Source organism: Pogoniulus pusillus, chromosome 16 (assembly GCF_015220805.1).
Source record: "Pogoniulus pusillus isolate bPogPus1 chromosome 16, bPogPus1.pri, whole genome shotgun sequence".
Lineage (NCBI taxonomy): Eukaryota > Metazoa > Chordata > Aves > Piciformes > Lybiidae > Pogoniulus > Pogoniulus pusillus.
Genome location: NC_087279.1, coordinates 11,892,100 through 11,907,834, shown reverse-complemented (window position 1 = coordinate 11,907,834; position 15,735 = coordinate 11,892,100). Strand labels below are relative to the sequence as shown.

Below are 15,735 nucleotides of genomic sequence, written 5' to 3'. Positions count from 1 at the left end.
TTATCCATGGAACAGTACATCACAAATATCATAAATCATTGCATAATGACTGTGGAAGAGGGGATGGGATGCATGGCCCTTAATATTAAGCAGGTAGGAGCTGTTCTCAGAGAGGTTTTCCCTTTTCAGGATGTCCTGGGGTTGGACCTACCCTCTGTAGCAGCACAGGGGAACATTTGCTGTAACCTGCTTCCCAACACTGCAATGCCCTGGGCTGAGGGTCTGCAGGGAGGTCCTGAGGGGTAACTGGCACCTTTTCAGCTGTCAGAAGTGGTACAAAACAGCGTGAAAGCAATAGTGGAAGACAAAGCAAGCTCTGAAGCACACACATAACAATATTCTCAGTGCTCCGTAGCCAGACAGAGTGTTGGAATAAGACTGATGCAGCTGCAGAGCTCACTCCTTACTGCACTCACTGTCACCAGAGGGTGGTGGTCTCTGGGCATCACATCTGGACTGGATGCACAGTCACTGACATCTCAAAAGCTTTTGGTTTTCCAGCTGGCCATTACCAGTTTGCAGCAGTACGAATTATGCTGGTTCACATCAGAGAGGCTTCTTACTCACCAAAAGGCACTTTTTTCTCCTTTGGTGATGCAGCAGCAGCTCTCCACCTCATGTGTGCAGTGTCTGCCAGGGCACACTGCTAACACATACCCAGCACTCTGGTTTAGAGATTTGCCCACAAACTCAGGAGTGGAGAGTGACTTGGTTTTACTTATCTGCCTGGAAATTGCATTTAATTTGTATGGATTAAGACAGAATTGAAAAGTCCTGATGGAATTATGCAAACAGAAAACACAGGAGCTTTGTCCTGGTGAAGGAACGAAAGAAAACCACACTTCACAACCTGTGGTGAAATCTGTTTGTCCCTCTACTACACTTACTTGCACTTATCTCCTAAGTCCTTTAGAGGCCCTGGGGAGATTTACTATCTTCTCAAAACTAAGTTTCCTTTCTGCTACACCCAGATTGTCTGGCTCTACATTATAAGCAGTATGGCTTCACTTCCATGGAGATGCAAATATATGCTTGTTGGAGCCGATGCCATCCTCCTTGGCCCACCACTGACTGACTCTTGTTTTAATAAGCAGTGAAATTCTCTTCATTCCTTCTCAGCTGGACATGCATGCACAGATGCTTAAAAGCAGCTGAGAAGGGATGGTCCCATCCTCTTCCCCTCTTATGCTGACCTCCTCCATGTGCTGACTCCTCCAAGAGATAATCCAGCATGCTTGCCTGGAGGAAAATCATCCAAGCAAACCAAATCAAGAGTCATCTCTGTTCAGCTGGTGAGGTTGGACAGCTCAGGGAAGGGTCCACCAGCGTAAGGAGGGCTCAGAGCAGCCAGCCAGTAGCTAGCACTTGCTGGAAGTAAGAGCAGATTTAGCTGTTTGCAAAGCCACAGCCGTGGTGCACATGGACAATGAATGTCCCTGTGAAGTGAGCGAAGGTAAATGATGAGAGTATGCAGCTCCTGGCTGGCTCCTGGCTGAGGCCAGACAGAGGCAATAAAGCACCTGGGCTAACTGACCCGTGTGGCTGTGCTCAGCATACAAAGAGCCCAGCCATCTCCCAATGCACAGCAAGTTCTGCCTGGGGCTCCACTTGAGGCAGGCAACGTGCAAGAGCCATGGAAAGCCCCTGGCCTCCACTCTCAGCAATGTGGCCCCACTGATACAGCTCCCAGTTGTTTGCCAGCCATCAAGACCAGCAGAAGACTTCCAAAGCTTCCCAGAGCCCGGCTCCCCCATGAGAATTTGCAGTGCTCTGATTCAGCTCTACCGTGTCAGGCGCTGTGTGGGCAGGGAGACAGACTCAGCACAAGGAAACCCACGTTCAGTGGGGGCAGTGCTGATGGATGGTGCTAGCAAGAAAATGCTGAGCACAAACACTGTGCTCAGGGAGAGGTGAGAGCCATCCCCTCTCCATCTCCATCTGAGTACTGGACAACACAGACATAGTGGCAGAGAAAAGTTCCCTTGATTGGAGGCAGGCAGAATGATTTGGAAAAGAAAGCCACAAACTGATGAACTGCTAGGAAAGCAGACACCACAGTGTGATAAAAAAGGGCAGAGCTGAAGATCTGGAACGAGCCTCAAGAGGAGGCTGCTTCTGGCTCTGCACTGTAGCTCTGGCCTTTCTCCCTGTGGCTGCAACGCACGTCTTTCTTCTAGCATCCTCCTGCAGCTCCTCCCCAAACACCTGCAGGTCAAAACCCCATGGACCCCATTTCAAGAAGCTGATGACGCTCAGCACTTCCCAAACTCCTGCCGCTCTGGCAGAGTTCAGCCATTTGCTTTACAAATCACTCTATTTTAGGGTTACCACCTTTCTGCCTTCCCTGCTGCAGCAAGAGAGGTCTCCCGAGCAGCCCAGCCCCAGTCTACCTCCCCACAGACAGCCAAAAGCTGCCACAGCAGCCACAATCCCTCTCTCTGCATCCTCCTCTGCTCCCCCTACAAAGGTTTGCTCCACAGAGAACAATCCTGGAGAGCAATCGCCTGCCTCCAGGCATCAGCCAGCACTCATCTGAGTGCCCCAGTTAGCAGGCAGGGCCCCTTCTACACACTCAGGCAGTTACATTTGTTTTTACTTTTAGTTGCACAGAACGTAAATTTATTCAATGTAAATTTGACCTTTTAGCTAAAAAAGGAGACAAAAATCATCATGGATTCGCTCCCCCTCCACTGCCCAGCTAAGCAAATGTTTAATTGACAAACACAATTGCCCATGATGCCTCCTGCGCCAACACTGGGGAGGCTGAAGGAGTGCCAGGGGAGAGGAGGGGGTCCTAAACCCTGCATCCACGGGTACCAGTGCACCCTGCCTTCAAACAGCTCCAGCTCTTTGCTTTCCAACACCAGCACGGGAAGCAAGTCAATGGTGTGTGTGTGTGAACTAAGGACTGGTGCTAGGGATTCTGGAGGTATGCAGTGGTCAGATGCAAGAAAAAGGGCACTTCCTTCCATAGGACAATCCAATCCATACATGCAAGTACATTTATTTTTAAAGAGGGCATGAGAAGGCCTTCCAGCACTGCTCAGCCCTCAGGCTTGCAAGCTCTCAGGCTCCTCTTCTGCAGCAGTGTACCTGGATGAAGCAGAGCCTGGATGGGAGGGCAGAGGAGGCCAGGCATGCACAGACACGTGGTTTTGGAGCGGGAATGCAGCACTAATGAATGCCAGGCTGGGCTGCAGGCTCCGGAGGGGCTGATTTCAGACACGAGACACAAGCCTGTTGTTTTGGTCCAGCCACCCAGAAGGCAGCTGACTAAGTGGACACCACACGTCAAATTCCAGGCCTCAGCTCTGCCAAGAGTTGCCTCTGGCAGGCTCTCAGTTACTCTTCTGCATTCACATCCAAATTAACTCCCAGATGACCAAGGTGCCACCCTGAACTCAAACGTTCAGGAGAAATACAGCAAGAATCCGAGAGAGTCTCAGAGTCAGCTGGCTCACAGCTCTCCCACTGCACACAGCAGAAAGGGACAGAACCACAGAGTAACTTTGGTTGGAAGAGACCTTCAAGATAATCTAGTCCAACCTTGACCCAGCACTGCATTTAAACACCTCCAGGGATAGCGACACCACTACCATCCTGGGCAGACTATTCCAATAAGACCTGGGTGATATGGGCAATAAGCTGGCTTCACTGTCACCCCTTGCATTGATCATGGTGCTGGGATGCTGTGGCTCAGCCATGCTTTGTACTCAAACCTAAGCAGAGTTAACTTCTCCTTACCAGTGTCCATTCCTGTCTGTCCTTCACTGAGCACCTGATGGCATTAAGCATCCAGACACTCTTTTTCCTTTCTGAATTGAGCTATTTTCATGGGTTGGTATCCATCTGAACCCTTCCCAAATTGGCAGAGCTGCCTTCCCATTAACTGTCTGTCACTGAGCAGCTCCTTGCTCCCAGAGCCAGCTGCAGGATGCCATTAACTGCCGAGCTCAGCCATGCGCAGACGCCAGGCACTCCCAACTCAAGCTGCCGATGGACACCAGGCTTTGCTTGTTTGTGGTTCAACTGCAGATTTAGGAGCACTGAGCTAGCTGTTAGCTGCTCAGCCTGTCTACACCCATCTGTATTTTGACATTATAAAGCATGTTTAACTCCACAAATACTCCCCAAATATTCCTGCTGACAATCCTCCCCTCCTGCCTGCCCATCAATGCTGGACACTCACTCTGCAGCAGCATTTTCCAGCTGTTTTTAAATTAAAAAAAAATACTATTTTTAGACTTACAGACTCCCAGCAGTTTTCCACCTAGGGGTATGTTCCAGGTATGGAGTTAAGCTTAATAACACAAAGCAAGTGGCTTTTCTCAGTCGTCATTCGTAGACCAACAGACCTTTGCTAGAAGCCTTTGACTCATCCTCCAGGGCACTCTCACCGCACAGTGAAAAGGCACCAGGGACGTTCACCTGGTGTTTAGGAAACAGCCAAAGGGCTGGAGTTCAGTAGTGCTAAAAGGCACAGAAGCACAAAGGAAAAACCAAAAAGCCCTGTATGGGCAAGCAAACCTGGCAGTACTGTACATCACTGTGTGCCTCTTCACACCGCACTCGCATGCCGAACAGCAATGTACGTGCACATGCAGCACTGCTCCCACCCCAAGCCATCTGCTCTTCAGGATAGACACCTCTTGGTGGAAATCCTGCTCTCATTTGTCCTCTGCAATGGCAGAATGTGGGCTTGCCATAACAAGTGTAATCAAAATATTCCCACGCATAATAGCTGAAAGCATTATCGAAGGATATTTCTCAGGTCTCAATTAGAAACAAACTATTCTCTAGTCACACTTTCGCTTCAGTCTCAGACTGGCAAGGATGTGGCATTTTAATTTCTATAAAAGAAAGGACAAATCTCAGTATAAAGGAAAAAGACAGACATGCTGGAATGCAAAAGGATAAAAGAAAGAAAATCCAGCACAACAGCCCTAAACAGAACTAGCAGAGAGCAAGGAGAAAAGAAATAGCCCCAACCACTTTTCTTGGTAATTTACTTAAAAGATTGAGGGCACAGTCCTAAAACTACAACAAGCATGCTTTCTTAGAGGGCAAGGACACTCCCGGGCACAGCTGCTTAGAGATAAGCAGAGTTCTCTCTGCTCACCCCCTTCACCAGTGCTGCAGTGGTTTGCTGCTGTGACAGTCCCCAGAGCTATCCAGCCCAGAGACCTGCTGCTGTGCCAGGCAGTGTCCACGCACATCCAAATGCACAGCACATGCCCAGGAAACAACTGCCAACCCAGAGACCTTCCAGCATTACCAAAGGAAAGCCTGTGACTCCTATCCACTGCAGACATTACAGGGCCTTAACTGGGAAACAGTAAAGCTTGAATTCTGCAAGCCAAACCTCCTGCTTCGAGCAAAAGGTCTGCCCTCATCCTCCTCCTCTCTTCCAACTTCCTTTGGAGTAAAATGGACGAATGCATTAAGTGGCAATTTAAATCAGCAGCAGCCCACACTGAGGCAGAGGGGAGGTGAGGACTCCCACTTTATCTCTTCTTTCTCCCACAGCACCCATGCATCAGAGGACTGCAAATCCAGATGGGACTCTATAGATAAGAGTCAAAGCACTACAAAAGAGAAAGGAAAATCCCTCTTCTTGCTTTTGTAAATGTAAGTTAGTGATTTGGAAGCCATTTGCACAGCGAAGCCCTCCTGACTTAACAGAGCTCTGATGAAGAATGCCAGGCAGGTCACCCACACAGCAGCAGGCTCTGTCCATGCCATGGGCAGTACAGCATGCAGTGATCCCAGGGGACAGCCCTGCAGGGCAGGAGTAATGGGTTGCCCTCACCTCCCTTCTGACAGGTGCCAGGTGCTGCCAGCTCACCAGTGTCCTAAGCTAGAGGGTAAACAAGTTATATTAACTGACATCTTTATTTTGTGAGCATGTCCTGCTGGGCTAGGAGCCAAGGCAATCATTTTGGGGTGCAGAAACTGCCTCCCAAGTGAGGAGCACTACAATGACAAAACCCCATGGAGTGGTAAAGAGAACGATGGATACTGCCTCTGAGAGACTTTAAGGCAGCAGGAGCGTCCTCACCCTGCCTGAGCATGGTCAGAGCACACTGCATGCTCTTGGTGGGGCGGAAACTATCAAGAAATGTGCCTGGCAAAGGCCAGGCACCAGGTTGCTTGGACACACTGCTCAGCAGCAAGGTGGGTGTTAGGCTAGTGGGTTATTCCATATTCTTTGGAAGCTGGCAAAGAACCTGTTTTCATCTCCATTACATGTAACAGGAATGTGAGATGGTTAGCATCAGTGCAGACTGGTAGAGTCTGGTAGCACGTGAATGGTGACACTTTCTTAACTTCTGGGATGCATTTACTAAAACATAAGATGTATTCTTGGCATTAAAGCCTCACCCCTTTCAGGGATCTCCAGGCTTCAGTGCTTGCAAAGCAGCACTGGGACTCATGGCTCTATGACACTCCCAAGGGGCTGGTGTATAGAACTCACCGGGTTCTACCAAGATCTCGGGAGTTGTTTCCCCTTCTCTCTGTCTGCCTCTGATGACAGTCTATTATACTTTGCATAGCACTTTGTGTTGTTTGGGTGATTTGAACATAATCAGGCTTAAATGCAGGCAATCACAGACACTATGCATTTCGTAGACTCACTGATTTCCGCACAGTGACAACCAAATTGACACAGCTTACTACTTTTATCCCAAAAGATGTAAATGGAGGGGTCAAAATCTTTTAATATACAGAATGGGCAAAACGCATGAAAAACTACTGCCTATTTAAGAAACGGCTTCCTTTTTAAAGGAGAGGGCTTAGAAAGCAATAGTGTAGCAGAGGGGGACAAGAAGCACTGAAGATGCACATCTTATGCCTAAAAATTCCCATTAGAGCAGCAGGTTTAGTTTTAAATTACCATTGGGAGAGATGAAAATAAGTATTTTACATTCAAGCAGTTGGTAGAGTTGGAAGGGCAGAGAATTTATCTGGCTTATCCACAAAGGCAGCTGTAACAAAAGGTACTCCTGTTCCCGACCCATCATACTTCATAGATACAAAGCAGTTGAGCAGGAGATGCTCTTAGAGAGATACTGCCAGGTGGCCTTAGTCTGTGGTGTGCTCATAATGCACAAAGGCTGCCGTGGAAGTGGACTGGAGTCCTGCCAACCTCTGCATCCTGAAAATGGTCTAGAGAAAGATCCAACGCTCCCCAGCCGGAAGACTGCAGCTTCATGTCTTACAAAACCTATCTTGCACTAAGGGAAATAATTTTCCTGGCTTCACTAATTATTGCCTTAAATCTTCCCAAAGCAAGAAACAGAACAGCCTTGGTCATTCATCTTCTCCTCAGCTCAATTTACAGATATTCACATTGATCTTGAAAGCCTCCATCACTCACGTAACCCATCATTACAATGGCAGTAAGCACACCAGCCAGCGAGGATTATCACAACAACTGCAGCATCAGAGCTACCGTTCTTCACAACAAGCTTCCCCTCTTTTGTCTTGCTAAATTTCTTGCTCTGACAGCATCTCCCAGCGACAAGTACTACCAGTTAGCTACAAGCTGTATTAAAAAGCGTGTCATTTAACTTGCAGTAGACCTGTTGCCTTTTAATTATGCCGGGTGCCCTCTGCTTTCGCTTTCAGAACAGGGGCTAACAGGACCAGGCAAACAGTGGCTTTCAGCACATTAATGGTTCTACCTTATTGCCTCTTTGATTTTCAGAACTCAATAATCTTAATCTGTTTCATCTACATTTTAAAACTGAAAAAAGAGTGATCTAGGGAATTAGTCTAATTTCAAGCCTTACTGAAACAGTGGAACAAACATTAAGAGAAACGCCTAAAAGGATAATGGAATTGAACAATGAGCACCAATATAATGAGACAAACTTGATTGCTTTCTTGTATAAAATTACTAAATCACTGATCAGAGGAAAGAGGTAGACACCACATTCCATTTTTCGTGGAGCTTTGATACAGCACCTCAAACCCTGGTTCTCAAGAATAAATTACTGTTGTTTTCTGTAAGAGCGCTGTTCCTTTAGCTGAAGGACCAGAAACAAAGAACACTGGGTCGCTGGCTAGAGCTGAATCCTATTAATTAACCCTTTATAAATAATTAGCAGAGGTTATGAGCACACCACAGAAATGAGCAGTATGTATTACAGATGGTTAGCATTCCCATAGCAGACTAAGTTCCAGATGATAATAAGATATGGCTGTGGGCGACCCGCTGACCTCTCTGCTGTGAGACAGCGATGAATCATTCATCCTCCCCTCACAACAACAAAACCACAACACAAAAATGTATCCAAAGGACCACAACAGAGGGATACAGTGAATGCATCCCTGTGCAAGGCTAACACTTCTCCAAGACTTGACCAGGAGGAGAGGGAGGTGGGTAAGTGGCCAACTGTGAGACCAGTGTTTCTGACACACTTGGTACATCAGAAAGGTGGAAGCTGCAGGGGAAAAAAAACCAGAAAATCTGAACTGGGAAGTTGCTTAAGTAGATAATGTAGATGGAAAGGGGCTAGCTAATGTGACCGACTGTGCTTTAACGCTTACGGTGACTGAGGAGCGAACAAAGCAGACCAATTAGGAGATTACAAGAAGGAAAGACAGTAAAAAAGCCCATTTCAGCTGCAGACTGAATGTGCAGCGGTGGCTGTCAGCGAACAGAAAAGCTCCTCTTTACCATGGACCAGGTGTGGCTGCTCCTGGTATAGTCCAGCTCCTGCATGATTCAGTTTTAAATATTTAAGTGCCCTTTGTCAGCTCTGGATTCCACAAAGTAGTAAAGGAAGTCTTCACTAAACCTCCCTGCCTGAAGAACAGACACCCTACCACAGTCTACTGGGGAAAATACTCAGAGTCCATCAGATGCATCACCTGAAAGGGCACAGTGTACCCCACGCTGCTGTGACTCCTGTGCCCTGGAGGCATCTGCAGTATTTATCAGAAACATCAGCCAGACCGATTCCTTCACTCCTCTAGCAGCTTTCCTACACACATTACTGCCATCACTTTGGCGGTCCTCGTGCTCCTGTTTAGTTTCCTACACCCCCTCTTTTGGCTGCTTTGCCTAGTGAGGTCCAGCATGGAGAAGTTTTACCACTTTGACTCCCTTGTTTTCACCAGTCTTCTCTGAAATAGCATCTTGACAGCAGTCAGCACAGCCCACCCTGCCAACGCTGATCAGTGCTCTCTGCTGCTCTGGCTGAATGCCTGAGTTGTTTCCTACAGCCGTGAAAAAAGCCAGTTTAACAAATCATGTATTATTTTAGCTCTGGCACATGAAATCCGCACAAGACCTATAAAGCAAGTCAGAGACATGCTGTTCTCCTGATGACTTCAACAAAGTCATCTGTAAGACTCCCTCCTCCAACTCAGCTTGGCTAAAAGTCAGGAGCGGGTGTCCTACATACTGCAGGCAGCTTGTGTTCTACCACTCCCGCACCACCACCAGCCCTGCTCCCTCAGCTCAAAGTGTGAAAGCCCACTCTAGTTCCCTCAAAAGAAAAAAGACCATCCAAGTCCTGATCCACAATCAGATACAGCCATTGAGTACTACCACTGGCCTGTGGTACATCTGTGGACATCTACCATTCCTGTTTCACACAGTGGCTCAGACCAGACTCCTGCTGTATTGCCCAGGATTTTAGGAACAGCTTTATGAGCACCGTAGTAACAAGAATTTCATGTAACTGAGAACAAAGATGTTGTACCAGCAAAACCAGCCTTGGTGTGTGATCTTGGAAGCAGGGAGTGCATCACTTGATCATCAGATCCTCCACCTAATGAGGCAATCCACAAGCATCAAAGTATTAGCTCAGCAGCTAGACTAGAGCAGCAGCGCAAATATACATCCTGGTCCAGACTGCCAGAAGGCTTTGCCTGCAGAGCTGCTCCATGACACCAAGTTCCTCTTGTTCCAACCATCAGTCACAACAAAAAGCAGAAGGCAAAGGAGAAGACTGCAGGGACAAACGCCCAGCTCACAAGCTGTTTCAAGCAGTACAGCAAAATCTGGTTTGTTTTCACCACGTTCCTTTTTATCATGTGAAGCAGAAGGTGCTAACCTGCCACTGATTAACTGAGCAACACCATGTAAAGAACACCTTCACATGCCAGGTCCCAGACCCTCACAAGAAGCACAAGATGCTTTGCACGATGGAGCTGGGTTAGGGCTATAAAAGCCTTCTCGGTCCACAGTGGAGACTCAGAATCACAGAACATTAGAGGTTGGAAGGGACCTCTGGAGATCGAATCCAACCCTCCCAGCCAAAGTAGGACCACCTAAGATAGTCTGAACAGGAATGCATCCAGATGGGTTCGGAAAGTCTCCAGAGAAGGAGAATCCACAACCTTTCTAGGCAGCCTGTTCCAGTGCTCTGTGACCCTTGCTGTAAAGAAGTTTCTCCTCACGTTGAAGTGAAACCTTCTATGTTCAAGTTTGTACCCACTGCTCCTTGTCTTACTACTGCGCACCATTGAAGAGATTGGCCCCATCCACTTGATATATGCCCCTCAGATATTTATAGACAATAAGATCTCCTCTCAGTCTTCTCTCCTCCAGACTAAACAGCCCCAAGGCTCTCAGTGTCTCTCCACAGTGGAGATGCAGACATCCCCAAATCGTCCTCGTGGCTCTCCCTTGGACTCTCTCCAGCAGGTCCCTGTCTCTCTTGAACTGGGGAGCCAAAAATTGGACACAATACTCTAGGTGTGGTCTCACTAGGGCAGGGTGTCTCTAGCCTAATAGAGAGAATATCCTCTAGGTATGGGTCCTGCCAGTAAAACTGATTTTCTTAGCAGCCTGCAAATGATCTATTTTCTTCCTAGGAAGTCATGGAAGTCAGTGGAGGTTAATTCTTGCGTTATCTGCCCTCACCAGGAAGACAGGGAAGAAATAAACAGAAAGTAAAGCAGATGTGAGGTTACCGTTTCTTTTGCAGTCCAAACAGGAATGGAGAGCAGCGATGCAGGCAGCGAGAGAGCTTGCGTCTCCTCATGAGCATGCTCCCCCTGCTCCCTCTTGATGGAAATTACAGCTGCGGCGCGGTGAGAGCCGGCACGTTGCATTTCGGCTCAGCGCTATGGATTAGGTAAACTGGCCAGCAGCCTTCTGCAGCACTACAGCCAGCCAGCCCCAGCCATCACCAGGGAGTTTGCACCAGGAGAAGGCCCACAGATTTCAGACAGAGGGAGGAGATAAAAGCGAGCACCTTGCAGTCATTATCTCTTCCAAGGGAAAGGGTGTGGATGAAGCCTTACCACAAAATACTCCTCAGGTGTTTAAGATGTTTTCTGACTGGCTGGGACAGAGCTACCTCAGAAGAATGCTTGTTCCACACCTGGGCCTGACTATTTGCACATTTTTTTTCCAGGAAAACCTGTGGCAGGAGCTGAAAGACTGTTCTGTGGGCAAGGCAGGATGGCCCAGGAGGCCATGCACTCACTGGGGCTGTGTAACTGCCCCCATAGTCTGAACTTCAGCAAAACACAGAGGAGGACCACTTCTCAAGTGTACTTGCTACAGAAGACCTTAGCAGAAAGGTGACTTCCCCTGGTGACCAAGGACTCTACAGAGGTCACTGTCTCTTACTTTCCTTATTCCTTGTTTTCCAGTCATGCCTGTACAAAAACATCCAGCAGTAAAGGAGCTGTTCAGAGAAGAAGACAAACCTCTCTAATGCATTTATGTAGTGATCTTAAAGCTCTTCAGGTCTTTCAGAACTTGGCAGCTTTAATTCCTGAAAAAAAAATCTGTAATGCAAAGACAGTGCCATTGCAACCATGAGCTCCTGAAATTGTGAGTAAGCACACATGTATGTCTTGCAGCCTTAAGATCTTCTTCACCTTCTCATGCCAGGCATGTCACCCCAACCACCTGCACTTGCCTTCCATTCACCTGCACTTGCCTTCCATATATGGCAGTCAGGTCACTACCCAGGGCTTACTCTTCTCATCTGTAAAATGAGGACAACGACAGCAACCCCAGTAACAAGTGATTTCCTGCCTCCAGCTCGCTCTGCTTTGAGCAGGGCTTCAACAGATAATCTCCAGAGGCCTCTACCAACCTCAATGACTTGGTGATTGACTTGTACTGTGACTCTGGGTTATGGCAACCCAGTCATATGTCACCTGAGATTCATCGGTACAACATCACACACCTGTCCTGCCTGTAGCCCCTCTGGGGAACTGGGAACACAGGGCACAGCTGACCCCTCCAGCATTGTCAGTCCAGAGCCACCAAAAACAGAGTGTCACTATGTCCCAGGCTGCAGCGTGCTCCTCTGCTAAACCCTGCATGCTCTGCCATCATTTTCAGTCCCAAACTGAAGCAGTAGACCTAATTCGCCTGCATTGAGGATGAATTTTAGATAAAATTCAAACTGATTAATGAAGAGGAGGTTAAGCACTTGCAATCAGGGTGGTGAGAAAGGTGCTAGAACAGTCAAATTGAATCCCAGACTGTCTGCCTCTCTACAGGTTTTAAAGGTAGATAAACCAGAAGAATTTCTCTAAGCTGCCTTCCCCACACCCTTCTTACTGTGGAGGGATGAGGCCAGCTGATGGTTCATGGTCACTGTGGTTCCACTATAGACAAGGTGTCACAGCACCCTTGTCTATGTGATGCTGAACACCAAACCCCATGTATCATCAAGAATAAAGGGTGAGAGCTTCCATTCAAATAGTTTCCATTTATATTCCACGTCCTGGAAATGTTATATTCCCACCGGCCAACTGCAGGACTGTGAGCAGCAGCAGCACTGCACAATGTGAAATCCATAGCCCTAGCTGGGTTTTGTCGTGGCTGCTGCCCTGAAACACTTAGCAGCAGCTGTATTTTGCAAAGCTTGATGGAAAATGAGCTTTACCAGAAGACGAGAACTGCTCAGTAGGACATGGCAGCTGGAGAATGTGCAGAGCAGGGCTCGCTAAACTGGCATCACCAAGCACATTGGGTAAGGCAACACTGCTGCCACTGCAAGCTTTGGGGTCTGCAGAAAACATTCATGACACCATGCCCACAGGTGCACGGTGAGCATAACTTTTGGCACAATGATGAGCAGGAAGCCCAAGGCTAATCAAAGGTGATCAAAGACATGAGAGTATCAAGTTGCCCACCTTTATGTGATGCTACCATTGTGCACCAGGTCCCTCCTTGGACACGCATTGCCCTTCTCTCAGGAGCTGTGACAGCACAGTGCTCTGCACTCTCCAGAGCATGAGAAAGATGGGAATCAGCAGTGGTTGCCTAGCCTCCTGCCCACCCATGCTGGGGAGCAGAGAAGTCATGTTTCTTCCCAGTAGCTCTTCCGCAACTTCCAGTAGAATAGGACGCAACAATATTCAACCTGCCTAGGGTGACTCCAGCTCTCTAGAGAGATTAGAGCTCCTCTATTAACTCTAGAGAACTCTCTTTTTCTCCTCTGGGACATGTAGCATCCACACTTGCAAAGGAGAGCAGCCACAGCTTTTCCACTTGTTGCTCTGACACCACTTGCACACCTGACAGTACTGAAGGAAGACCAAGTGCCTGGAATTTAGCCAAAATCATCCCAGCACTGTTAGCTGCACCTTGCATCCAAGCTCTGGAAGAATTTATAACCCAGAACTCAAATAGCTTCTCCCTTGCCAAATCTTCTGCAAACAGCCAGAGGTCCAGATGCTCCAAAGATTTATAGTATGATAGCTTAACGTAGCAATCTTGGGGAGGAAAGGGCCAAAAGAGAGAGAGGGAGAAGATATTTATGGAAGGAGTAAAGAGGGAAGGAAAAAATCAGTAAAGAAAGACATCTACTATACAAAGGCAGAGATGACAGTTCCCACCAATAATTAGAGGATGGAGAAATGTCATTATCAATGAACATGATACATGCAAGCTGTGTTGTCTTACAGCAGAAAGTCAGTCACCTTCTGTCTGTACCCTGTTCCTTCAACCCCTGTTAAACCTTTAATGACAGCAAGCTGGAAATCCTCTCAAAATTCTGTGCCTGCCTCTCTGCACAAACAAGGTCCCAGAGATATGAACAGCACAACACAGATTTTGGTTCTTTATACAGTATTTTTAACCCTCATGTCCTTGGTGAGCATGCACACATAAAGGAGGTGAGATTTTCTTATGCTAGAGGACCCAGAGGAATTTCAAAGCCTAAAAGACCTATTCCAAGAAGCATCGACACCATGCAGCTATCCTCTCCGTGGGATTCTCAGACTAAGATATTACTATATTATCTCTAATCTGTGCAAGTAGTCCTAATGTCCCATCTGAGCCCTGCGAGAAGGCACAGAACCAAACATCTGCACTCAGACAAAAAGCATCAGAAGTCTCCTATTGGACATTTCAACAGAACCTCAATTTGTTTGGCTTTGTGAAGCACCTTCTCAAAGATGACAAAGAAATTCAGAGCCCCAAAGGCAAGAGCAAAGCCAGGGCACCACAACGTGACGGTCTGAACACAGCCTCAGTAGTAAAACAAAAATAAACACACTTGAGAGCTTCCAGCTCAGATTCAGCTGTATCTGCCAGTTTGCAGGCACACCTACATGACAACACACATGGTAAGGGAGATGAGGAGGCCACATGAGACAGACCAGTGAGGAACAGTCAATGATGGGCTGAGACTGTCTTCATGCACCTGAATTTCTCCATAAAATGACACAATTGCTCATCTTCCTCAATACAGGGCTCAGGGCCCATTTCACTGGAGCAAACTCAATTTCATCCTTCAGTGTTCCCAAATCATAGTTGTGGCTCCTGCACCCAGATGTCCAGATTTGGAGTGTCCCTCAATTTGGTCAAGTCAGTGAAGTTATTTCCAAATGAGGTCCCTTGTTTGCACTAGGCAGAGAAACAGAATTGAAATAGAGATGATGCACCTTAATTCAAGACCAGGTAGAGCTGACATGGATCTTGCCCAGTATCCTCTGACTGCTCTGGTGCTGGATCAAGAAGTTTTGTGTCCTCTTTTTAAAGAGATATAATAAAGCAAAATTGCTGTCCTAAATATTACTAAAGCGCTGGTTGGCATGTTTAATAAACCTTTCCATTTGGGTAAATTAGCACTCATCTGGACAAGTGCTGAAGTGCTGTTACTTGAAGGAAAAAAAATGCAGTGCTTGGAGTCTAATTTAAATAATTATCAGCATATTTCTGCTCTGACTGTTTTGCTGAAATTACCAGGAGGCTTGATGCAGTCTCAGTTTAAGTGCCTTTTGTCTGCATGTAATTTATTGACCCCATTTCAGTCAAGTTTTTGGCCCACTCATCACCATGCTGGAGCACTTCACACCATAACCAAGAAGGACGTTATGGCCAGGCACACTAAAATCAGTAACAACTGATCTACTTTTATAGATCTTGAAAAGGATCTTCCCAAGTTACACCTTCACATTCTCCACATGAGCTAAACCTCAGATCTGTGATAACAGTGTTCTGTTCTTTTAGGTGGTCACCAACATCCATGGGGAAGAAAAAGACTGGTCAGGGATGATGGTAGCTCCATTCCTACAAGTCAAACCTGGCTTCTTATGCAGATTAAAACTCCCTTGCAACAAACCTGCACAGTATTGAGGTGTATGGTGGAATATATTAACACTCTCCAAACAACAAAGTGTAGCTATCAGGCCTTCAGCACCAAGCAGTTCACCCTACAGACCTCATCCCAGCAGACCACTGCACTCCATAAGGCACACAGCCTGTAACACCAAAGAGCCATGGATATGGATGCTAGGAACAGA

General features: G+C 47.2%; 1 protein-coding gene across 5 annotated transcripts in view; it reads right to left on the bottom strand.

Annotated features, from left to right (window-relative positions):
* Window positions 1-15,735, bottom strand: part of CACNA2D2 (calcium voltage-gated channel auxiliary subunit alpha2delta 2) — a 217,850-nt gene that overhangs the window by 101,627 nt on the left and 100,488 nt on the right. Inside the window, exon 1 of one of the 5 annotated variants that reach the window (XM_064156509.1) lies at window positions 10,930-11,163. The exons of the other annotated variants lie outside the window; for them this stretch is intronic. Within the exon in view, the coding sequence (XP_064012579.1) occupies window positions 10,930-11,070 (141 nt within the window). The 5' untranslated portion in view covers window positions 11,071-11,163. Of the gene's footprint in view, window positions 1-10,929; window positions 11,164-15,735 lie in introns of those variants that run through there. 5 annotated transcript variants of the gene reach the window in all.